We start from the raw sequence: 26,092 nt of genomic DNA on the forward strand, positions 1-26,092 counted from the left end.
AGTTGACTATTTTGTGACTTGAAAAATGTGGGAAATGTTTGAGATCAGACACTATTTCTGTGGAGTTCAGACAAGTCCTCAAAATCATGTTAGCCTCTAGTTAACTTGACCAGCTACTGCATCCAGAGCACCATTAACCCTTGTGGGAAGATAGATTTTCAAAAGCTGGTCACAGGGTATATCTATCTCTGTTTCAAAGTCCCTTAGTAGTGCACTGGCTTATGGGCCAGGAACTGCACAAAAACAAATCTCACAACAGCACTTGAAACTTAGTAAATATGACCAAAAGGAAGGACCCATCAAATGCATATCTATGAGGGAGCCCTGGACATCGCTGGAGAATCTTGTGTAATGCATCCCCTTGTGACAACGAAGGACAATACCAGTACCAATTGCCCTCTCCAGACAATCTGAATATCCATACATTTGCAAATAACTTTGGCATGTTCTGTCCATCATGGATTGTGTGGGCAAAATAGGCCCTAAGGTCTTCCACCTAGATCTCGTTGTCCCCAAGGTCATGTGTGTAGCAGCCCTGCAAACTAACAACATTTAAGAAGCACAGTGCAAAACCGACTGAACACAACATGTGCATGCCAAAAGTATCAATCTACTTGTATTCCTTATCCAGAGGAGAGGTAGGAAATGTGTTAAGGTTCACCTTACTGGTCAAGACCTATACAATAGGACTGAGTGGGGTGCTTGGTAAGAAAATACAGGACAGCAGATGTCAGTCTGTGACGTCCGGTTATCAGCATATTCACAGGCAGGCAGGAGCAAGGCCACAATCAAATGGCCAACAAAGTATCAGTTAGGACATAATTAAAAGGAAGCCAGGGTTTGGAAGTTGCTGGCCCCTGCCACAGTATCTCAGTTAGAACATTTGTTTTGGTCTCAACCGAGGATAGCTGCAATTCTAGTGCCTACGCTGCCCTCTGGACCACCACTGCAAATGAGTAACTTTTTTCCATTGGGGGCCAAAATGGCGAGACAAACTCCCCATCAGGCAAGGGCATCCAACCCACTGGCATTTTGTAATTCTATTGATAAAACATTATCGGTGTAGTGAGGGGGTGAGTAAGGCACCCCAAATCCCCAACATCATAATCACCAACATCTTGGGATGTCTCCATCTCTGGCATAGGATCAGAGTCTGAATCAAAAAGATAATGCAGCCTCTGCTAAAAAGCGTGATGTAAAAGAGGCACTGGGTCAAAGTCAGGTTGCATGACGACGAGTTGCGCTTTTATGATCACATAGTGATATTGATCGGTCTCGAACCAATAAATTTGGTGCCTGCATTGGGTCATCCTCCAGAACTGGGACCCAAGTGGGCAGACGAACAGCGCTGTAGAAACATTTGTCAGCAGGAGCCAGACTGGAGGCTTCTGCAGTAGCACAGAATCCAAAGGCATGCCGAAAGCACAGAAAATGTGCAGCATGGCCTCCTTGAAGGCATCCATCTGCTGTGAGGTCAACCACAGCCAGGGAAATTCAGGACATGTCGGGACCAGATCAGGCATCTGTTCTGTGGTCGAAGACCTCGAGGGGGTGCCACTAATATTGTGACATTCTTGCACTTTCTCTTTGCAATCGGAACGGCGGGATGGGTTCGAGACGCACGTAGTTTCCTTGTGCTTGCACTTGGAGTTCGACTTACTGGAGGATTTGATCGGCTGTGAGTCCACACCTGTGACTTGGACTATGACCTACGCAACGGCTACCACTTCCTTTGTTCTACGGTATACAGATTCATCTCCCGGTCTCAGATTTCTTTTGGGTGCATGCGGGGGCTCTTTTCATGCAATGTAGTCGTGCCCCGAGCCGAGAAACCAAAGGCACACCTTGTGTGGATCTGTTTTATGTAGTTGCAGAATGGCTTGTGAACCATTTATTTTTGGTGGGACTATAGTAACCTAACAAACTGGTGAAATAGTTTTAGACAGTCGGAAAACCAACAAAGTTAGGTGCGAAACTCCAGACGCATGCCGGAAGGCAAAGGAAGAAAGAAATGGATGTCATCACGCAGGGACACCACCTAGCGGTATATAGGCACACTACTATTGAAACGTTTTGTGGATCCAATCTGACGCCCGGGAGTAGCTATCACAATGTTGTGTTGGCACCACACTAGATACCTTTTAATTTCAAGGTCTAACCCTTTCTATTGGATGGTTCACATTCTTCCCTTATGATATTAAATGCCTTCTCTGGTAACTGCAAGTGACGGAACTCAGTAGTCTCAGAAAGCACATCTTCAACTGCAGTTCCATTCGATTAGGTTTGAAAACCTTAGCTCCTTGCATGGTGAGCTTTTCATTATAGCAACGAAGGAGTATGCAGTTCCTGTAGGGCGGGGAGGAAGAGAAAGGAGGCTAGGTTGGTCTCTTCAGCATCTGTGTTGGAAGATGGCTTTTTTCCTTGTGGCTATTACTTCCGCCCGCAGGGGTTCACATCTCCTGAGGCGGAAAGCCGGGAGACGCTCTTTTTAGATTGTGTATTTTGTGTATTTTAAACTTTACCTGCTGCTATTTGCTTGGTTGCACCTCGAGGGCTCCGTGTAGCGGATCAAGCGCTCACGTGACGCCCTCCTGCCGGCTGGCCACGCCCACCTTCAGGCCACGCCCCTTTCCCGCCCTTCTTAAGCGCCAGTTCTCGAGCGCTCACTGGGTTCACATCTCCTGAGGCGGAAAGCCGGGAGACGCTCTTTTTAGATTGTGTATTTTGTGTATTTTAAACTTTACCTGCTGCTATTTGCTTGGTTGCACCTCGAGGGCTCCGTGTAGCGGATCAAGCGCTCACGTGACGCCCTCCTGCCGGCTGGCCACGCCCACCTTCAGGCCACGCCCCCTTCCCGCCCTTCTTAAGCGCCAGTTCTCGAGCGCTCACTGGGTTCACATCTCCTGAGGCGGAAAGCCGGGAGACGCTCTTTTTAGATTGTGTATTTTGTGTATTTTAAACTTTACCTGCTGCTATTTGCTTGGTTGCACCTCGAGGGCTCCGTGTAGCGGATCAAGCGCTCACGTGACGCCCTCCTGCCGGCTGGCCACGCCCACCTTCAGGCCACGCCCCCTTCCCGCCCTTACGGCCACCTATAACAATGTGCCATTTTAGAACGCGCAGCGGACGAGCGCAGCGGGAGCGCCGACTTCGCGCCGAAGTCGCGCATAAGTCAAGCCCGTCTGCGCCCGTCCGCGGCCGATCGGGGCCAGGGGCACGACACCATGCCAAAATCCTGTCCTATTCGCCCAAGGACCTCATCGCCCTTCAAGGCCCTTGGCCACTCCCGGATTCCGTCCATAGACTCGTCTCTTCACTAGGCCTTGCCCCTACCCTCCCCACACCTCCGCTACCCCCGCTATGCACCCCCCTGTTACCCTGCCCCCCCCTCGCCGATCCCTGTCCCACGACCCCAGCACTGTCTGTCATCCTACTTAATACCAGGTCAGCGGTCAAGCACTACCACGAGTTGTACGCCCTACTCGACACCGAGAAACCGGACTTACTGCTCCTGACCGAAACCTGGTACTGTGACTCCTCCCTCCCCGCCCTCCTGGCTACCCTTCCGCCTTCCTACGTGGCCCTACGTGCCGATCGTTCGGCGGGCAGGGCTGGCGGAGGGGTCGCCTTAATCGCCAGGTCAGATTTGCATTTTCTATCACTTCCTTTTCCCCCTATGCTCCCTGCTGACTTCTTAGTAGTCCGCTCCCTCTTATCCTCCCCTCCCATCACTTGCCTTCTTGTGTACCGCCCTCCTCAGCCCTCACCTTCATTTTTACCTGCTTTTCAAGACCTACTGGCCAATCTGGTGGTCAATTATGCCTCGGTTCTGGTGCTGGGGGATTTTAATTACTGGCCCTCAGACCCACACGAGTGCCCTGCCTCAAAGGAATTTACAGAATCCTTACTATCTTTCAACTTCGTGTCACATATAACTGTCCCCACTCACTCTCACGGGCACACACTCGACCAGGTCTGGTCTCTCAACCTTCCATTGGCCTCGGTGGCTGTCTCTCCATGCCCCTGGTCTGATCATGCCCTCATCTCCTTCTCCATCCTCCACAACCCACTTTCCAAAACCCCGCGTGCCAAAAACACCTGGGCGCGGAACTGGAACAGGCTGGATCTCCCCTCCTTGACCTCCCTGCTCCGCAATTCCATTCCCTCCTTCTCTGGCCTATCATCTGCCTCTCAAGCCAAGGCCATTAACACCTGGCTGGCTGGAGGTTGCGACTTAGTGGCTCCCCTACGTCGCATTTCCATTCGCCGACTCAAGGACTCCAATAGATGGTTTAACGACCACCTAAAAGAACTCAAACTGAGCGCCCGACGGGCGGAGAGGCAGTGGAGGAAAGATTATAGCCTTTCATCTAAAACCCACTTCCTGGCATCACTGGCTAAATATAAATCAGCAATCCTGGCTGCAAAAACCGACTACTTCTCCACGAAAATAACGTCTGCCGACAACAAACCCAGGGTAATCTTTGGCATTGTGAATGACCTGGCATTCTCTGACCGAACTTCGTCCCAAATCCCTCCCTCCCAGCCCCTCTGTGATCAACTCAATCACTACTTCTCGGACAAAATCACAACTATCAAGGCTAATATCCCATTACCCTCGTCTGCTTTTGTTGATCCCTCCCCCCCCACCGTCCAGAACCCTCTCACCCTCATCCCTCCCCTCACTCAGGAATCTTTTCTGGCAATACTTCCCAAAGTAAAGTCGGGGTCTCCGGCGGACGTCTGCCCCGCACGCATCTTACAGCAAATCTACTCTAGCTGCCCTGATCCCCCTATCGCCTTTCTTAACAGCTCCTTGGCTCAGGGTGTTGTGACCCCTGCACTAAAGGCCGCCACCATAGTGCCTCTGCTGAAGAAACCCGGCGCGGACCCTTCCATCTCGGCTAACTTTCGCCCCATCTCCCTGCTGCCCTTCCTGGGCAAGGTGATGGAACGCCATGTCACCGCGGTACTGAGCGCTCACATCGAGGCGAATGGGGGGCTGGCCTCTCGCCAGGCAGGATTCCGCCCCAGGCATTCGACCGAATCGGTCGTAGTCTCAGTCCTAGACAACCTCAGAAAGGGTATGGATGACAACAACCACCAGGCACTGGTCCTCCTTGATCTCTCCGCCGCCTTTGACACGGTGGACCATACCATCTTACTTGCCCGTGTCAAGGCGGCTGGCATCGGGGGATCAGCTCTGGTCTGGCTCTCCTCCTTTCTGAGGGACCGCACTCAGGCGGTCCGACTAGGCGATTTCACCTCCACCCCTCTCTCTGTCACCTGTGGTGTTCCCCAGGGCTCCTCTCTCTCTCCCTTACTCTTTAATCTCTATATCTTTCCTCTTATCTATGCACTCCAGCAGCTGGAGGTCACTGTTTACAACTACGCGGATGACCTCCAGCTCATCTTTGATCTGTCCCCCTCTCCTCTCTCGGTCTCTAATTTCCAGTCAACTATGACATTCATCAGGGACTGGATGAACCACAACCATCTTAAACTGAACCCTGACAAGACCGAGCTGGTTCTCACTGGTGGTTCATCCAGCCCCTGGAACTCTCTTTTCTGGCCCCCCTCTCTTGGCCCGGCACCATCCCCCTCCACCGTGGTCAAAACACTGGGTGTTAAAATGAATAATCAGCTCACTCTTCACTCACAAATCAGTTCCGTGGTTTCCTCCTGTTTCCTCACTCTCCGAACTATCCGCTCTGTCTCCCGCTTCTTCTCTCCCCAGGCACTTAAGATCATCATAGCCGCCCTGGTAATCTCACGATTGGACTACGCCAACGCCCTCTATCATGGCATTCCAGCGTACAGCCTGCGTAGACTCCAAACCATCCAGAACCAGGCGGCCAGGCTGATATACAGCCTTCCACGCTACCACCACTCCACCCCCCTTCTAAAAAAGCTTCACTGGCTCCCCGTGAAACAACGCTCCCTTTTCAAGATCGGATGCATGGTTTTTCAGGCCCGCCAGGGCACTGCCCCCGCTTTCATCGCCTCACTAATTAAACCCTATGTCCCCGCTAGAAATCTCCGGTCTTCCTCCAAGTCCCTTCTCCAGACCCCCCGCTTCTCACGCAAAAAGTGGGGCGGTTCTAACTTCTCAACTCTGGCCCCTACTTTCTGGAACTCACTTCCAGACAATCTCCGTTCTGCAACTCAGTATCTCTCCTTCCGTAGAGACCTGAAAACTTTCCTTTTCAGCCAGGCTTTCCCCGCCTAATACTTACTCCACCCTTCCATGGTCCTTTTTCCTCAGTTACTGAACCTCCAGCGCCAAGAAACCGCAAGGTGTACGCCGCGCTCTACAAGTGTTTTAAATTAGAAATTAGCGAAATCGCCGCACTTTGCTGTCAGGAGCCATACACAGTTTTTCATGCATCTAAAGTAGTTATGAGGAATCCGAGATTCCTCCCTAAAGTGGTTTCAGAGTTTCATGTGAACCAGACAATTTCCTTACCTACCTTTTTCCAGCATCCATCTACTCCAGCCGAGAGACCTCTTCATTCCCTTGATGTCTGAAAGGTTTTAAAATTCTATCTGGATTCAACTAATGATCTAATGAGATCTGACCAGTTATTTGTAAATGATGGCTCTCTGTGCAGGTCTAGCGTCTTCCAAGCAGTCCTTCTCCAGGTGGATGGTTCCTGCATCTTACTCTGTGACCAAAAAGCGAATACGCATCTTTTCAGTAAGCCTAAAGCTCACTCAACCAGAGGGAAGGCAGCTACTGCGACCTTGCTTCGTAATATACCCATTGTTGAGATATTCAAGGCTCCCACCTGGAAATCAGTTCATACACTCACTAAACACTACTGCCTGGGCAGTCTTCCCTTCGGAACCTATTTTCTTAAATCTGCACATCATTTTTCTCTGTCTCTTCCACCGCGTTCTATAGGGATGTGCTTGCTAGTCTATTCAAGTGCTTATGACTATACATGGAAATCCCCTAGGAGAGAAGGAACAGTTTCTTACCTGTAACTCCTGTTCACTCGTAGGGGTATTTCCATGATAAGCCAGAGCAACCCTCACTCCTCCTCGGTGGAATAGACAGAGGGATCCATAACATAGAACATGCATTCATTTCTCATCACCCTCAAAAAGAACTGAAGTAACTGCCCGTGGCTGTGCAGGATGGGATACTGAGGGTCACTGGATTCTTAAAGGCACAGCTTATATTTTTAGGACATATAATGGCAGCCTATAGGGCTATTCTGTCCTCTCCTTTCATCTCTATCATGAACAAGCATTTGCAATGCAATAGGTCTCGCATTCATGAGAGTGTGAGCTATTGACATTGTAAATGCAATGCCTTTTATTCGTGTTATTTGTAAAACAGATAAAAGGCATTGTCATTTACAATGCCAATAGCTTAAACTCTTGCTAATGCAAGACCTATTGCACTGCAAATTTGTTCAGCACCCATGCTATAAAAAATAATAATAAGCGTTAGGAGAGACCTTGTCCTGCCAGCAACAGCAGGCAGGACAAAGCAATTTGAGAAAATAGCGCTCGGAGGCTGAAATTAAAGCCTACCGAGTAGCCTACCTACATAACAGGGGGTGTCACCATGGGAGGTTACATAATGAGACTAGGTGGTACTAAGGAGGGACTACTAAGCTTATTGACCAATGACCAGCCACAGTTTACAGTGTACAATGACACAAGTCAATGAAAAATATAGGCGGAGAGTGGGCACAGCTTCAAGTACCTGAATACAGCATGCCTTGCAGAGCAGCGCATGCACTACCCAGGCTCGACCTAAAAAAAACACCTGTGAGACTGCAAATTCCAGTTTACAGTCCTAGCGCTAGCCTTTCTGACATAAGATCGGAACCATTATCAGGAAATTGCCCTTAACGCCTCAAAGTAGATGTTTGGAGAAAGTCAATTCATTTTGAACTTATTATGTTATCTTCACATTTTTTAGGAACATACTTTGCAGCGTAAAATGACCAGTTTCTGTGCCGGCCTCTATCAATTTACAGAAAGATACCGCCATCTCAGGCTACATGACAGTTGAACACTGCCTTCCCAATGGAGACCCAATCCTACCTCCCTGGGAACTGAAAAATTCGGACATTACTGGAGTATTTGCCTAAATACCAGCCTTCATTTCTAAATTACATGTTTTAAAGACCTATAAAATTGCGTTTGGATAAATGGCGCAACAGGACATTGCCTAACATGCGTTGTCAACTTCTGACAATGCCAGGATCACAAGGCAGTGTAATGGAGGACATTTCGTGTCTCTGGACCAATGAACTTTAAAGTGTGTTTACATTTCTCACTGACCAAAAAAGGAAAGATCCTCAGAGAAGTTGTGGGACAAGGGATTCTGTTGTTTAAAAAATAATATATGACAAACTCTCCTTTGATTTTTTTTTCTTCGTTTTAAAACAGCTAATGACCATAAAACACCTTCATTCTCCTGAAAATAATAAAAATCGACCTTTCTGTAGTGCTTAGTATGATTTGAATCGCCTCAGTAATGCCTAATTTAGAACGGTCAGTAAGTTAAATATCTGTTAATTATGCAAGGGCCAGATTTGAACCTGTGACCCTCACAGTATGTATAGCTGTCTGCGGAAGGTGCATTCACCCACTGTTTCTTAGCAGCTTTTTGAAGACAGCCTTTTTGAGGAAAGGACATTGGTCAGGAATTACTGCATGAACCAACGTATTTGCTCTCCATAGAAAAAATGCTCATGTTTACACCTCTATGTGTGCCTTGCCTAGCGCACAGAAACTGGATCTGCATTGGTCTCTACCATGTACATATTAGTGTTTAGAATGCAGTATATATTTGATTGCAGTCTAAAGCATCAAATGTTTGCCCTTTATATCATCACTTTCTGATGAAAGTTTTTACGCGCCCGCTGTTCCTGACGGCAGTGATCACATACATGGGGTGGTTTATGCGGATTAAAATAAAAGAAAAACAATGTTCATTCAATCGAAAATAAATATGGAAGCTGTGTTATGTTCAGAGGAATTAGTTAAACTGTTTCCAATTTGCCATTGCTGACGGGGGAGAGAGAGGGAGGGAAAATGAAAGTGCAAGCGCGCCATGCGCGCGTTGTGCTGAACGCGCCAGCCATATGCATGCACATCTCCTGTACCCCTTCGCTAGCAAAACCGACAATAGATCTCGCCAAGGCGAGCAGCGCATGCGCTGCGTCGCTAGGCGAGACCTTCAAAGGGAGTTTGGTGAAAGGGATTTCTCTGTGTGTTAAACACCACACAAATTGCACAAAATATAGTACACTGGCTACATTTTTTCACTTCAAGATGAAGATGCGGGCAGTGTAGCCTATGTATTTAGGCTGCATTACTGTCTCTTTATCTCTTAAGTGTCTTTGCAAGCCTTCCTGAAGAAAGGCGAAAAATACCCACATAAGAAGATATAGCTTAAGAAGGGCTCTGGCATCCGAGCACGTGGGCGGGATTATTCAAGTGCTTATGACTTTACATGGAAATCCCCTACGAGAGAAACTGTGGTTATGTTTTAATTTAAATCTGAAACACTTTCAATGCCCTATAGATTGTCTTCAGCGCTAGGTCACTGATGTGCCTGGTCACCTAATGACTGGACCACAGTCCTCTTATCCTGAGCTGTCCCATATGTGTCCCCAGACACAATGTGATGCATCAGTAATGAGGGCTGCGATAGAGATGTCATGACTGGCCGCCCCCTTCAACATATTCACATTGCTTCACCATTTTATCTCTTTGCTGACTTCATCTGTTACAATCACTACATCCTTCCATCTGCCCATTGTGACCCAGGTTGTTCAACTACTCTTGAATAGGTCTCCTATGCAATCTCGGTTTAGGATAAAATGAGCACAAGAAGCCATCATACCCAACAGTTTCACACCTTTCCTAAACATCGAAGATGACGTCTAGTAATGGCGAGCTTAGTCCTGCACTGCCTGAAGCCTCTTCATGGCAGGGTATGCTATTGGTTTCACTAGGTCCAAATCTGCTTATAGGAAAATGCTTCCTTCTCTGGGTCTGGAGAAGATTTTTCTAATTCACTGTGAACCCCAGCTGATACAGCGGCCTCACCACCTTCTGAATGTTTCTTTGACATGTTTTCTAGAAAGCTCACCTTTACCAGTCGTCCAGGTGAAGGTACACATGAGTGACCTTCCCAAGTGCTAGTGTTTTGGTTCGGATTTTATGCCTGAAAACAACACCTTGAACTGATAATTTACCCTCAACTGAGAAATCTCCTGTTTGATTGGTGCATTGGGATGTGCAAGTCGGTTCCATTAAGTCTATGGTCACAAAGTAGTCACCATCCTGCAGAAACTGTATGGCTTCCTGGAGGGTGGTAATTTGGAAGCTTTGTATTTTAATAAATCTGCTCTCAAACCGCATTTGAGGGGAAATGAGAAAACAACACTTCCTGACAATACCAAGCTTCTACAACCACTCCCAAAACCAAGAAGAGAGGGAGAGATTTTACAAAAGTACTGGAACGAGAAACAGGACTCGGATTAATGAAGATTACTGGTAAGTAATTCAGATATTACCTCTTCATGCGTTCCTCTACTTTACTATATGCAAGAACACCCAAGCATGAGAGAAAAAACACATTTGACAGAAATCATGCCGCAAATGTCTTTAATAACCAATTAGAAAAAGAAACCGCATGACCCAGCCAAAATTCGCTAAAGTTTTATCTCTGATTAGCAGTAAAAACTGCCTTACCTAAAGCCAGCTCCGAACCCCGGGTTAAATTCAATCTGTAGTGCTCAACAAATGTCGCCGTGGGTGCCCAGGTTGCCGCAGTGCAAATGTCTGAAGGAGAATCAACCTCTTCCTGGTTAAGAGGCAACCATACCTCGAGTTGACCGAGCCTGAACAGGACCTGGGGGAGTCTGGTTAGCCTTGGCATAAGAAATGGAAACTACCGCCTTTATCCACCAAGCCAAATTAGAAAAAGAAGATTTCTCCCCCCAATCTGCATGAGCAAAGTTAACAAAAAGCGCATCAGTCTTCTTAAACTCAGAAGATCTAGCCAGGTAGATCTTAACTGCTCTGACAACACTTAAAAGTGAATCAGTATCAGAGAGCGAAAGAAGGACAGGTAAAACTATTTCCTGAGACTACGAAACTTAAGAGTTAAATTCAGGCACAAGATGACGGCCAAGCCTCAAGCTTTCTCTCTAGGTATACCATTTCTATAGTGTCTGTTTGAATGTCTGCCTGAAGCATCTGTATCTGGCCCTTTCAGTGCCTGTTTGGCGGCATTGTAGATGTTTTCAGAAACATTGTATGCAACACCCATGTTTTAAAAGATTACGTACCCACTTGCATGCGGTAATAGACCCCCTGCTCCCAAGCATTTAGTAAGTGCTTTATCCTACCCACAAGATGGATTAAGAGTATGGCGGTGTGGGGGATAGGGGTGGAGGAGTGGCAGCATGGAGGACTGAGGGGCTGAACCCCAGAAGTGTTACTTCTTGTCTTGCCCTGGTCACTAAAAAATGTATTTAGTTGTTGAGGTTACTGCCACCGTTTAGCTTGGCTGAAATACCTATCTGCAGGATGCCTTTGAAGCGCAGGATTGCAGAGTGATCTCCCCTGTCCTCTTTTGTCAGTGATTACTCCCCTTTTAAAGGAATACTTGAAGGACTGCAGAGCCCCCATAGCCTTAATCATGTCAATAGTTTTGTTACGCTCTCTAGGACTTGGCCTACATCTGGACCATATAGTGGTTGCCCATGAATGGCATGTCAACAATGTTTGCCTGGACTTCTGGTTTCAAACCAACATGGTTAACCAGGTGCCCTTGAACAGTACAGTGCCCAGCTTGTGCCTGCAGAATTTATTGCCAATATATGGGACAAATGAGCAATGCCCTTCTCAATCATGGTCTTGGCCCTCTTCTGGGACTCGTCAGCCAGGTGGTACATAGGGCCCTCCATGTCCTTCCTGTGCTGATGAGCATACATGTTTCTGATCACCACCTCCAGTCTTACTTTATTTGTCTGGTATTGAGGCTGGCGACATACTCCCCTCTCTGGCTGTAGAGACTATGAGGAAGTCTAGTTAAACTTGTGACTCGTCGTATTCAGGGCCTTGATCGAATATTTATTTTAATTTGCAGCTTGGATAACTTTGTCTCGCGACATATCCAACAGCTTTTGACCTTGGGGCGCCTTGGACTTCCTTAGAAAGTCTGATTTTTTTTTTTTTATGAGCCAAACCTTCGACCACCAGATCAATTTACTCAAGGTCCGAGTCCGCCTGGTGTTCATGCTGAGCTTCCTCAGCCCTGAGCTTGATCAACCTCCTCTAAGAAACTCATGTCCTCCATCAACAGAGCATTTCTCTTCTGTCTCTCAAGTTGGGAAAACCACGTATTGGGCGAGTAATACTGGGTCCCCTTAGTGGCTTCCACCTCCTTCTGTCACTCCAGCTTCGGTAGAATGTTAACACCAGCTCTGGAGTGGGACCATCCTTAGTATTTTATTGTTCCTTGGGATATGAGTTGTGGCAGCTTGCTCTGGTTTGTGGCCGGGGCGCAGTACTAAGAGGCTGCAGTATAAACAGCGCACAAGCATACCATTCATTAGACGCAAGGTCCTCAGAAAGGTACAGTATACAAGCTAGATGTTAGTCCAAACTTGAAATGGCAGCCTGGCCTGAATATGAAGATCATGCCCCTACTACAAAATGGGGTCAAGGAAACTCAGGGACTCCACCTGCAGAGTATTTCATTCTCTCACTATATCACAGTACTCTCCTCCGTGGATATCATGAAAATCTCAATCTAGCATCGATCCTCACTGATCCCGTGATTTCATCGGGAGGCGTCTCTGAACGCCTACGATTGTGCTCACATTAGTGGGTATGGTGGGCTTATTGTTGACGTATTTAGGCGACACCAGCAAGAAAAGTAACAAAATGTAATAATGCAGCACTTTCAAACTTGACCACTAGATGGCGGAATTATACCTAGCATAAGATTCTACGAGATAGATGATGCTGAAAAAATATTGGTTGCTGATACCAGTTTTTTTTTTTTAATTCAGATCATCATACTGAGGCACCCAGGATAAAAACTGGATGCATGCAAAAAGAACTTCATGGAATCGAAAGCTGTGACATGACCTTCGGCCCACAAAGCAGCCAGAAAACGTTTAATCTGTATGTGATATGAAAGTGTACAGCTCTTGTTTTTTTGATCTAGAGATTCAGGAATGACATAACATTGTGAAAATAAATAGTTGTCACCATGTATCGTAAAATCGAAGATTGGCAATGCCAATGTGGGAAAGTAAATTAAGAATGAGGACCAAATTGATAGAGTAACAATTATCAGGGTGAAAAATGAAGAGCAAAAGGGCAAGGGGTGCACAAATGGAAAGAATTTTAGAGGACATGATGGACTCCATCTAAGCAGATCTACTGGATCTCACAAGAGAGCACCATGCTCCCTTCTGCAGAAGGGCGCGCCCCTCCGCCTGAAGCAGGGGTGCTCGCTGCTGAGGGCGTGTGGCCGCGGCGAGATGCGGGGGGCGGTGGGCTGCAGCTCCAGGCAGCGGCTGTGCTGCATGAAGGAAGGACGGTACCCGTTTGTCTGAAGTGATTTTTGGGAAATGCATAATCCTCCCCCGACAGGTGATGTGTGGCACGTCACTGCTTGGCAGAGCCAGACTCTTGCTAGAGCCTCATGTACCACTACCCCTACAGTACCCTCTGTAAGATGCCCCCCTGGTGTACCCCCTCCCTGCTGAGCTGCTGGTGCTGAGCCTGCTGATGTCTCTGGTATGAGTCGGGCTGCTTAGGGGAGGGGTCTTAGCCCAGTCTCAGGGGTGGTGCATCCAAAAGGCGACGCTATATGCTGAAGCCTGGACCGCGCCCAAGGATTTGTCTTCATATATTTTCATAAACAATTTGGGCAACTCCTTGTTAACCTGCGGCCTGGGAAGGTGCTGCTCGCCGAACAGGAGATGAGGAGAGGCTGCTCACCTCAGGTTTGAACCCGGGGTTAAGGTGCCGGGCGTGGGGACGCTACTGTTGATTCTGCAGGAGGCGGTGTTGGCGGCATCCATCATGCAACAAAGGTTGGCATTGGAGACTATTTTACCATCCAACACTAGCTCCTCCCCTCTCTTCTACAACTGTTCATGGAGATGGTTAAGGAGCTCCTTCATCTTCTCCCACTGTGCCTGGCCATATCTAGATAGGAGGGAGACCGAACTGGCTGTGCGCCAAAGGGCAGCTGCTCCGACCGCCACCCTCTTGCCCACAATGCGTATTTCTTTTAATTCTCCCTATCTGGACGAGGGGCTTCGCCAGTGGCTGGGAGGGCGTACGCTTGCGGGCAGGGTGGACCTGTCCCTAACCGACACCGGTTCACCGGCTGGGGGGGGGGGGGCGGATATGGGGGGTGCTGAACGTCCCTCCTATGGTGACTACTCTGGTCTTGATGAGCTCAGGTTACTTCAATGGGGTAGACTTTGACATCCCTTTAAGTACAGAGAGAAAGTGGACTGAGTGTTTCGACTCGGAGAGCGTCTCCCTAAGGAACTCTTCCTCCATTCGGATTATATGCATGGCCACCTTATGGGACGCAGCCGCACGCTGAATTCAAGGTACGCAGCTCATCATCGGGGTGCAGCTCGGGCAGGACGGTGGTCTAGTCAAGGCCATCAGGAGGATCCTGGTTGATCATCCCACAGGTCTTCAGAGGGCCCCTCCCACAGTGGCTGGTCATGGGGATCAACTGGCTGGTAGGAACTGCCCTGGGGAGGACCGGAGACGGGGATTGAGGGAAGTGTGTAGAAGAGGGACAGGACAAGTGGCTGTTTCTTGGGTACAGTTTTCGGTAAAGGCGGCGTGCAAAGAGGTTCTTTCTGGAAAGAACGCTTCCTCTTCCTCCTGAGAGCGAAGGGCTCCAACAGTGGTGCTGGAGCTGGTAGAGGCAGCTTGGTATCGATCTTGCTCGTGAGTGGGTAAATGAAGAGACCCCTGCCTGGCATCCAGGTCCTGTGATCTCTCCAAGACTGGGGTCTCGACATTCGCTTCCATGGGCTCCACGTTGCTAGAGGCTTCCTTTTAATTGGGGACCTCTGTGAGGTTTTGGAGCAGACTGTGACTTTGGAATTGAAGTGGATTTTAGTGCCTAGGAAGCTTTTGGCACAAAAGGATGTGAGTGAAACGTCTAGGGTTTCAGAGCCAAGATCGGCTTTGGCATCCACATCGGTTTAGGGCTGGTTGATTGCCTTCGTTGGAGGCGTCTTAGTTCCTGAGGACTTTTCTCTGTGCCAACTGGAGCTGGAAGGCAGCCGTGGTCTGTGGGTGGACTTGCCTCAACTGCCAAGCTCCGGCTTGATGCCAGACTCCTGCTGGAACAGTGCTAGGCATTGGCGTGAGGTGTAAATGTCTTGGGTTTCCCCTTAGATGCTGGTATATTCATGGCTCAGCACGGTTTAGATCCGAGGACCAGTCTTCGGCACCAGGCTAAAGTCGGCTGGCTGGTCGACTTTTCACTCAGTGAATGCGGCTCCGGGCTGAGTGACCATTGCACAAGGGGGTAGCCCTGATGGGCCAGTTTCCTCCTCTTGTTGGTCCTGATGATGTCCAGGATACCGGTAAGGTCGTGTTGCTGAGTGGTGCTGGGTGCACGATGTTGTTCTCTGCGGCACCAAAGAATTTGCTTAGCGCAGAAGACAAGGCACACGGAGCAGTAGTGGTCATCGTAGTCGGGGAGAGGTAGAGATTGCACACCTGGTGCTGGTGAGTCCACAGGTATTTTGTGTAGCATCAAGGACACTATTGGAACGGTGTGCATTACATTACCGGTCGCACATTTTCTGGCGGTGGTCAGTAGGAAATAGCGTTGGACCCACAAAGTCTAGGCCTAGGAGCTTTTTCAGTGACTGTGCTCCGCGAGGCATGAAGGCTTTTTGACAAAACCAGAGACCGTGACGTAGTTTCAGTAAGTAGAGAAGAGACATTGACCATATGAGTATGAGGAGAACATGGCAAACTCAGAGCCTATTGAGTGAAAGCAAAAACCTGATTGCAAAAAAAATAAAACAATCTGACATAAAGTCGGAGCCCATTTGCACTGTCCATCAACAGGCGGAGTCGTAGCATATCCCATGACTCGCAAAACTTCTTTACAGTTACAAACGTCAGAGTCCAAAACTAGATGGCGTGAGTATGCTAAGCTAGTCTCCGTTCCTTGAAAGGGTCCAAGGTATAGCAAATCCAATGGCTTTTCCATTAATTGGACATATCTGTTGGCTCTTCAGAGGTCAACTCCATAATGATTTCCTGTGAATTTCTCTCAATTCTGCAAATGTTCCCAGTAATAGATAACCATAAATTGAACAGCCAATGAAAGAGCAGAGATATTCTGGTTTAATGCCCAGTCTTAAAGTCTCGTTGCCATGCAGCACGTCCATCTGATTGTTTACAATAAATATTACAAAGATCAAACAGTTGTAACAAACATTAAGCTTTCTTAGAGAAGAAAGAGAAGGACTGTCTTCAATTCGAAAGTGTTGACACGAAACTTCCAGTCTACCTTTGTATTTTCAGTCTACATGTGCATTTGCGAAGAGTCTGCGGTAGTGTCAGCTCAACAGATGATCCCATGCAGAGGGACACATTTGAGTCCAGCATCCTCTAATAAATACATTCTTCCTATCCTACTCTCTTAAGTCCCACTATCCCAAAGTATTCTGCTTTACATCATAGGTTGGATGAAGAACCAGGATGCCTGAAAGAGAGGCCCTTACCATGAAAACACCAGAACGGTATGGTAACGGAGCCTACTTAAGAACAAGCATTGTCATAGCCAATAGGTCTCGCCTTTGGGACCTTTTAAGTGTTTAGCTATAGCTAGTGGCTTTGCCAATGGTGTTAACGTTATGTTGTAGAGCAATGTGGACGGTGTCTAGCATGCTGAAAAGTTGTAATAAAAAATTGCTATAAGCATTTCTGTTTCCGACTAAAGTATAACGTTTGGACAGTTGATAGCTGTGCTTGGTATGACATTATCTTTTTTTGTGTGTAGTAGATTTGTGTTGTTGGTATGTAGTATGGCTACAGGTTTTTGTTGCAGAGGGGTGTTAAGAGAAGGTTTATAAATTAGAGTAGAGAGTGTAGTGCTATTGGCATTGCAAATGTTTTTAGGAGTGAATCTATGTGGTGTGTAGTGGAATTATGTGGTATGTTGTGCAGTGGATATATGTGGTTTGAAATTATGCGGGATTTAGTGCATAGGAATTATGTGGAGTGGGATTGTGTAATTATGTGGCATGGTGTGAAGTGGGATTTTTGCTATGTGGTATATGTTGGTTTTATGTTGGGTGTATTTATGTGGTAGTGAGTAGAATGTTATTATGTAAAGTTGAATGAAGTGGTGCTGAGTGTTATGCTGTGTAGGGTAAATATGCTGGAGGGTTTTGAATTGTGTGTATTACAAAATTAGAATGTGTAACTCCACCAGGGTCCTAAGTCATCAATTGTACGGACCTCCCCTGAAGCAAGGAGGTGACTTTTCAATAAAGGCAAGTACAACAACTCCCACAAAAAGTTTGAACCCTGGAGTACCATCACTTCCTATTCAGGAGCAAAAATGTTAGGAACCGGCTGGGTGTGTGGCTTTGTAGTTTAAAGTGCCTGGAAATCACGTTGGCATGTTAGGAACCTGCGGGGCGTGGGGCTTTGTTGTCAAAAGTGCCTGGAAATTAGTTTGGCCAGCTCCCATATGCTGACTCTCACTAAATAAATGTGAAACATGCCCCCCACACCCTCTAACAAATAGTTGCTCATCCCCAGTATCACAGAAACTGTAACTCACCAAGATGGTCCATGCTAGTAAGAGGATGTTGTCTAATGGCTACAGCCGTGGACCTTGAAGCTGAGGAACGAGGTTTGAGTTTTACAGGGACGCTCAAAATCCTGCGATTCTGGGCAAATCACTTAATGTCCCCATGCCTACCAAAATGAATGCGTTCGTCTAACTCAACTGGTGCTCATGTAAAGCGCTCTAATACCTCCGGGTCGAGTTCACGCTATATAAAACTCCCCCCCAAATAGCGCTATTTACACACTTGTATATCTATTTTTGTTCTAATTTGTATGGAAACACGCATACACATGGATGTATGCTTAGCAATGTAGGCACAGATATACATACATATAGTTTAAACTAGAGTGTCTCCCAGGTCAACCCTGTCCACAGAGCAAACAGCTTGCGAAGCTCCACGCCCAGAGCAAGGCAGGTCTGCAATACTATCCTAAACAAATGGGAAGGTGTACTGTTACAAGAAGTCTTCACTTCCGGTCTTGGTACGTCACTTAAAATCCCGGGAATGCCAGGAATCTGTAAGAGGGGACAATGGAGAGAGCCAAGGGGGTAGAGAGATATGCTCAGTATACTTGCTCCTGCTTTACTTCTCCATTTCCCCCTCCAAAGAGTTAACATAAACAACGTGCTGTACACCACAGTGGGATCGCTTCCTCTAAACAAAAGTTTAAACAAATAATATCTTAATGATGCCACCCCCCTCCGCCGTCCACCTTTTGATATGGATTGGTCCTTGACACATGGGTGGGATCCTCCGAAGACATCTAACTCTAAAAAAAAAAAAGTGATTTCTTACATAATGCAAACGCTTGATGTTGATTGAATCCCCACCCATGGTCAAAGAAGCAGCACGGACTCGCTACGGTTAAAGGAGAAGTGGTTCTGCCTTTTGTTGCCAACATTGTGAAGTGGTCGCAGTTAACGTGTGGCGCAGACGGCAGCGCATCATGGAGTTTAAATGTTGATTGAAGCCCCGACCATAGTCAAATAATCAGCGCAGACTCACTACGATTAAAGGAGAAGTGGTTCTGACTTTTGTTGCCGACATTGGGCAGTGGTCGCAGTTAACGTGTGGCGCAGAATAGCAGCGCATTGTGGAGTGGTAGAGCAGAGTCAGCTCTCACAAATGGAAATTCCTCCGTTCTCTTCGTGTTTATTTTGGTTGTAATGCAAGGAAAACCACCATTTTAAATGTTTAATAAGGAAGGAAGGCAGGACTAGCGCATAGTCACATGTACTTATGTGCACGCTTACTGGAAATACATTGGAAAAATTAAAGTAGTCTTGTGTGAAAGATAAAAGCACGGCGGCCGTGAAGCGGCACTGCGGTGATTAAGGGAAAGGAAACAGGAACGCTTGCTGTTTACAAGCACTCGTGCTTGTGCTGGCATCCGCCTTGCGGGAGCGAGCAGCGGCAGCGCAAGAGCCCTATGTTTTCAATTACCACGCGCGCCGCTGCTCGCTCCCGCAAAGTGGATGCCAGCACAAGCACGAGTGTGCTTGAAAAGGAGCAGACCGATGGCTAAAGGCCCTCCTAGAGCAGTGCATGCGCGCTGCCTAGGCGAGACCTAAAATGAAGTAATTATTGCGATGGGTGGTATTTTAAACCTTGTTTGTTTACTCCCACAAACTAGTTCAGATTACTCCTCAGCCATTTCAGGATTCTTAGATGAATCGGGGCAACTCTAAGTCACTATATTTAGTTCCGCTGAATTGCCTGTTTAGTGCGAATTAAAACTTTGACAAGAGTTGATGCACGCGTCCCTTCACTGCTGCTCTTCTCAGGAGTGTAAATATCAGAGAAAGGAGATGGAATCTAGTGACCACTCATATATCAGTCTGACCTATAAAAACAGTTCACATGATCGGTATGCTATTTTGAAGAGGCCCTACCTATGCTGCAGTCTTTGCAGAGACTCCGTATAATATATAATGTGCATCAGAGCTCGTGAAGCAATATATCAGGTAGAAAAATCTTTAGGATCAGATTAGAATTTGCTTTTGGCAAAGAGCTACTATTACTATTATTTTAATGTAACTATACACTGCTTCATGACTGCTCCTACAGAAAAAAACTCCAAGTGAAATATTTATAAACAAAAAATTAAAACGAAACTGTGTAATCCAGCTTGTTCACTGGTTTAAAAAAACAAAACCAGACACGGTGCGCAAGCAAAAGTGGTCAATGGTGCTGGCAGGCCACACCGTCTGCCTTGCACCTTTTAAAGCTGTATGTACTGGAGGCTCCGCTGGGCAATGATGATGGTCATTGGGGTTACACCTTTGAATGAGGGTCACTAATTAAACAGCTAGACAGCATGGAAAGAAATCATCAGAAAAGCAGTGCAACCAAAAATCACATAAGGGCAGAAAATGCAAACATTAAAAAAAGAATCCTATGCATTTAATTTTAAACAGTCACAAGCTGATAACATACAATGCGGAATGGCACAAAATACCAAAAATAAAAAGGTGAGGCAAATAAATTACAATAAAGCAAGTGAGAACATTTAGACAAAGGAATGAGTAGACTAAATTCGGGCTTATAAAATGAGAAGACAGAAGTATGTAAGTGAGGTATCACTCTAGGAATCCCCACCCCTTGCTCTGACAACTCACTACGTACACCAACTTACTCAGTACATTTCCAGCTGTGAGGTTAAGGGACAAAAATATCAAGATGAGCACTCTTACCTTGGAATTGCGAACTTCAAGAGTCAAATTTTGGGGGGCCGCGCTGGGAACTGGAACATAAAAACAGTTAGTTAGAATGACCCTATAAGGCTTAGTAAATACATCACGTTAATGCTCGACTTCCACAAGAAATGGTCTTGGAACCTTCAGGAGGTTGCTCATCTGATTTAGACTGCACAGAAGTCGGAAAGGTGCACCTAAATTTTGAAGTGGGAGCAGCCTGAGCATATGCATACAATAAATGTTTTCGTGCGACAAAGGACTCTTTAACAAAGGCAGCTCTTCTCCAAAGCTAATATGTGCTCAGAAATGCCTCATCTGGTTCACACAGGTAAATACACCTTTATCGAGTGTTTCATTTTCGATGCAAAGTCAATGGAAACAGTAAAGGTATCTCTGCCGAGGGATGTCACAAAAACCTCACTTACGTCTGTGAATATCTAGGCCCCCCATGCCACATCCCTCAAAGTGCTAAGGACTGGAGCATTGATTTGATCGAGAATTGACCTCAATCTCTACAGCAAAAAACATCTTCTGTACATCTGACTGATTACTCAGCCACCCTATAGAAGCAGCCTGGGAACAGGGGAGGTCCAACTGGTGAAACCCATCTTCATGGGTTTCTCGCTCTTTTTCTTCATGGGTTCTTGTGAGACAGTTTACATGCAACACATCAGGAATATTGATTTCAGCCCTATTTTTTATTTTTATTTAAAAGGACCACTTTCTCCTAAGCCATGCAAGCATTATTTAACATACCATCAGAGAGCGTTCTGACCACCGCATCCTGTGTAGACACACCAGGCCCATGCTTGTTGAAGGCGACAACACGGAACGTGTACTCGGTATACTTTTTCAGCCCATTAATAGTGTACGAGTGTCCGCCGACATCAATATCCTAAAGAATGAAGGAGTATGATCAAGATTTAAATGCATCTATAATGTGGAAAAAGCAGATAGTCCCCATCCAAGCACTAGTGCTCAAATTCCACAGCTTCCACGCAGAGAGGCGTACTAATGACTACATAGTACTAAACAAGTCTTTGTACATATACCATCAACCATCTAAAACGTCCACCAGGCCGACATGCTTTCTTAGGGTACTATCCCTCTAAAGGCCTTTGTTCAAGGTACTAATCTACTCATTCTCGCTCATATGTAAGCCAGCTAAGCAGTCTGTGACTACTCCAACACCACTCCTAGTTCATACATGCACATTCATATTACTCCACCCTGTTCTCGCTCCGTGCCACTTCAACCAACTAACCTACCTTAACAACCAACCCCACCAGCTGATTTGCTTTGTTTCTTTCACATTCACTCCTTTTCAATGCAATTCTACTTTTCATAATGTGTTCTGTATTCACCTTCCTACTCTTAATTCTCTGTCTCACCATCCCAAATTATTCTGATTTCCATCACAAGTCACCCACTTTGGCCCATTCAACATGCTCCTTCAGCTCCAAACATCTATCTGTTCATTCTACAATATTCCATAAACACCTAGTTCAATAAAACACATTCCAATCAGCGAAATCTTATGCTAGCTATTCCAGTTCAGCGTGTCATCATTATCCCAGTCTATTACTCAACACACAAGTCCAGTTATCCTTCTGCTGCATGTCTTCTGCCAATCCTCACCGATCCAGCCTGCTCATTCATCTGTCTCATCTCACCACTTCAGTTGTCGCTTTCTTCTCTCGAGCCTCACCACTACAACCTGCTAATTACTCTGTTCCCCCATCACACCAAACTGCTCTTTTTTTTGTCTCACCTCACAACTGTAACCTACTCATTCTTCTATCTCATCTCACCATTCAAACTATTTCATTGGTATCTCGATCCTCACCGCTGCAACCTGCTCAGTCTCCTGTCTCAACTCACCACTTCGACTATCTCATTCTTTAGTGTGTTCACACAACTCCACCCATGCCATTCTTCTCTCGATCCTCAACACTCCAACTCTCAAGGACTATCTCACTTCACCACTAAAGCTATCTTGTCTCTCAACTCCCAACAATTTGGTTCTTTTATCTATCCTCACCACTCAGCCATCTCATCCTTCTCTCGATCCTCAGAACTACAACCCGCTCAAGCTTCTCCCTACTCACAAATGCACCCAGCTCATTCTGCTCTTACTTTTGGCCACTCTCACCTGCTAAGTTGCATATCAAATCCTCATCAATCTGACCTGCTATAATCCAACCCACTATGCTCTTTCCAAAAACAATGTTCTGATTCCTCTCAGATGCCTTCTATGATATTCAGCTGATTCTTCTCTAACGTTTGGCAACACAACAAGTTGTTTTTGCTCTGTTGCTTACCAGCTCTAACTGCTAATTCACCTCTCCTTCCTTGGTACTCTAGCCAGGTTATTTCTCTGTATTACATACCACTCCAAATTACTCTTTTCTCGCTAGCTCAATCACCCCATCTCCTCAGTTATATCCTACTACAGCATAGTTTTCATCACTTCTTCAACTGTAATTTCTTTCTTGTATTCATTGTATATACCCTCAAACACTTCATACTATTCACTATTTTTACCTGCTCGTTTTCTGCCCCTTTCTCCATGTAGTACAGCTTGTAACTTTGAATCTCGCCATTGCCAGAGAGCGGGGTTTCCCAGCTTACTGTGATTGAGGTGGGAAGAGATGAATAAGCCCGGAGGTTGGGTGCCGGACCTGGAACCTGAACTGAAAAACAAATCAACAAAAACATCTAAATTTCACGTCATATATTTATGTTTGAGAAGTACTGTCGTAGTGCTAAACCTCTATGTCAGGAGGAGTCTGAGGGCACTGAAACATCTTTATTATTGAGCAACGAATGGCAGCACAAACACAAAGCAACAAAACAAGGTCTATCTAAAAGGCAACTATACAAAGCGATTCTCCTTTTTCGATCTCATAATCCCTAGTCAGTTGACAGCTGCTCTCTTTTGCCAACTGTAGTATCCTTGCCCTACGTATTAAGAGCCACTGCTTAGCTTGACTGTGGGATGTCATCTCAGCGGAATGTTTGTGAGTGGTAGGAATGTTGAGTATTTCACCCTGGTGGTGTGCAATTTACCTACATCTTATCTTAGTCTACAAGGACCTTAATTAAATTAAGCTACCTATGAGGACTCTTGAGTCTGCGCTTCTTCTGCGGATTCTATTCTGGTGACGAGATTAAAGAAAAGAACTCTAGTGTGAAAGAAGAAAACAAGAATCAGATGGCCCACCAGTGTCTTCATCATCAGACAGCCTCATGTTAAAGCAGAGGTTGGGAGAACAGCACTGTGAAGTGGTGCTGGGAATACAGCAAGCACGTGGGTGCTGGGGAGGGAATACAGAAAAAAGCGGAGAAAACAATCTGGAACAAAGCCCAGCATCATGAAACTGTTAAGATCAAAAGCAAAAATATGCTCCATACCCACCCAGTATTAACTGGCGTGTCAGCAAATCTGCCACTTGCTTGGGCCAGCGAGTTGTCAAAAACAATAAGACACAGCTCCACTACAAAGAAGGAAAACGTTTGACTGCTTTGGAAGTGGATAACTTACCATCATTTAATTGTAACACCGTTCTGTGCAGTTGTACAGGTTTATTTTTGTGTGCTTTGTAGGTCTTGTCTGATACAGCGCATGTGCTGTCACCTGTGAGACATTTTGTTAGCTTAGAGTTGCCTTAGAGCCCGCCTATTGCTTACCATTGGATCGCTTCACTGTCACACATTTGCTTGCATGGAATTTATTAACCAATGCAGGCTTCTTCTCCTCTTCTTGAGTTTGACTCACCCCTAGAGCATGGCTAAATTGCTTGTTTCCTTCCACTGCTGCTTGCGTTGTGACAGCTATTTTTTTCCATTTTCTAGAAGCACCTTGTGTAAGTGCATGTGTCTCTTCGTCTGCTTGCCCCATCCCACACACGCCCTGTCCTTGTGTTGTTTCCAGCCCACTCGAAGTTTGCCCTCCTCCTGCACAACAAAAAAAATGCTACAACGCGGCCACCGCTGCCCATGTCACAGCAATTTTTGTTTTTTAAACTTTTAGCAATGCCGCACAGAGAAAAAAAGTGTTCGATGACTGTTATGCAGATCTTTGACTGGAGTGAGTGTTTGACATTGATCAGCATTTCAACTGTATTTTTGCAGCTGTGGTGCCTTACAGTATTAAGTGGTGTAATGTCTTATGCTGTTGCGTGAATGGGAGCAAACTGCGAAACAATGGTAGGTATACGGTTGTGGTGCACTGGATCACAAAGCAGCGCAATGGCTGTTATTGCGCATGGGAACATGTAATGATGTGATGGCTGTTATGGCGCGTGGGAACAAATAATGACGGAATGGTTGTTAATCTATTATAATGTATGGGAGCATAGGTGTAATGTTTATGCTGTTGACCACATTGCATTGCAGTGACGCAGTTGTGGTGTGTGGAAGCATGTATTGGTCCTGTGGTTCAATTAGATATTTTACCAATGTATGTGCTGAATGCTATTGTTAGCCCTTAGTAAGGAATAGTGGTGAGTGTTGACTGCTGCTTAGGGTGAAGGCTGAATGCATGGGAACCGAGATCCATGGTAGTGGTATGATAGGCTGATAACAGCAAATACTTTACAGCATTGGTCTGGTGTCTTTTTGCATATAAGTTATATCTAGGTTGCCTTCTGAGTGGGTCAGTGGGAAGTATAGCAGTATTACACTTATGTGTTTTTAAGAAAGGGGGTGTGTTATATCCTTTCCTGAGAATCACTGCTTAGCCTGGCTAAGTAATGTCATGTGAATGGAATGTGTGGTAAGATGGAATGCACAGTATTCATCCACGGTCTCTGGCGGTGGCAGTGTCAGTTAGAGAAGGATGTTGAACAATAATGACGGAATGGTTGTTAATCTATTATAATGTATGGGAGCATAGGTGTAATGTTTATGCAGAAAGACATGTTGAGCAGAAAGACACTTTTGGTGGGGCATCATTTACTTACATCCTATTTTGACCTGAGACCTAGTTTAATAAATTAGCTACCTACATGTCTGTTGGAGTCTACACTTCTTTTAAAGATTCTACACTACCTTGACTTTCATCCCTAGAACCAGTTGGGCTTCTTCCTTCAGCTCCAAAGTACTAGGATACCGTCAAAGATCAGCAAAATATTATCCAGCTTTACTTCAGCTTTAAATAACGGAGGCTGTAATCCTCATATGAGAATGGCTCTTTCTATATTCCCTGTGTTGAAAAAATTAATTTTGTACCGACGTTTGCTGACTTAAATATTTCCCTTCTATCCTCTACTGTTCTACGGTTGATTCACTGCATGATTCCCACACAACCTTCAATATGCTCTGCATATTTATATTTGATTCTGCATGTACAAGAGAACTTTAGTTACGGTATTCAACCATTCCAAATTTTAAATGAGTATTTGGGTGCATTCCAACCGTTACCTAGGATTCACAGGCACATAGCGTGCACTATCATCTGGTATGGATAGCTCACTTTTTCTTATGGAAAAGTGTGATATATATATATATATATATATCATTTGAGGAAGGCTGATTGCCGAA

General features: G+C 46.0%; 1 protein-coding gene across 10 annotated transcripts in view; it reads right to left on the reverse strand.

Annotated features, from left to right (window-relative positions):
* Positions 1-26,092, reverse strand: part of NEO1 (neogenin 1) — a 552,683-nt gene that overhangs the window by 112,172 nt on the left and 414,419 nt on the right. For all 10 annotated transcript variants that reach the window (XM_085643916.1, XM_085643915.1, XM_085643913.1 and 7 more), the window contains exons 10-12: positions 23,093-23,241; positions 21,305-21,443; positions 20,546-20,595 (exon numbers count right to left, since the gene is read on the reverse strand). In XM_085643916.1, coding sequence (XP_085500042.1) covers positions 20,546-20,595; positions 21,305-21,443; positions 23,093-23,241 — 338 coding nt within the window. The remainder of the gene's footprint in view (positions 1-20,545; positions 20,596-21,304; positions 21,444-23,092; positions 23,242-26,092) is intronic.

Source organism: Triturus cristatus, chromosome 3_1 (assembly GCF_964204655.1).
Source record: "Triturus cristatus chromosome 3_1, aTriCri1.1, whole genome shotgun sequence".
Classification (NCBI taxonomy): domain Eukaryota; kingdom Metazoa; phylum Chordata; class Amphibia; order Caudata; family Salamandridae; genus Triturus; species Triturus cristatus.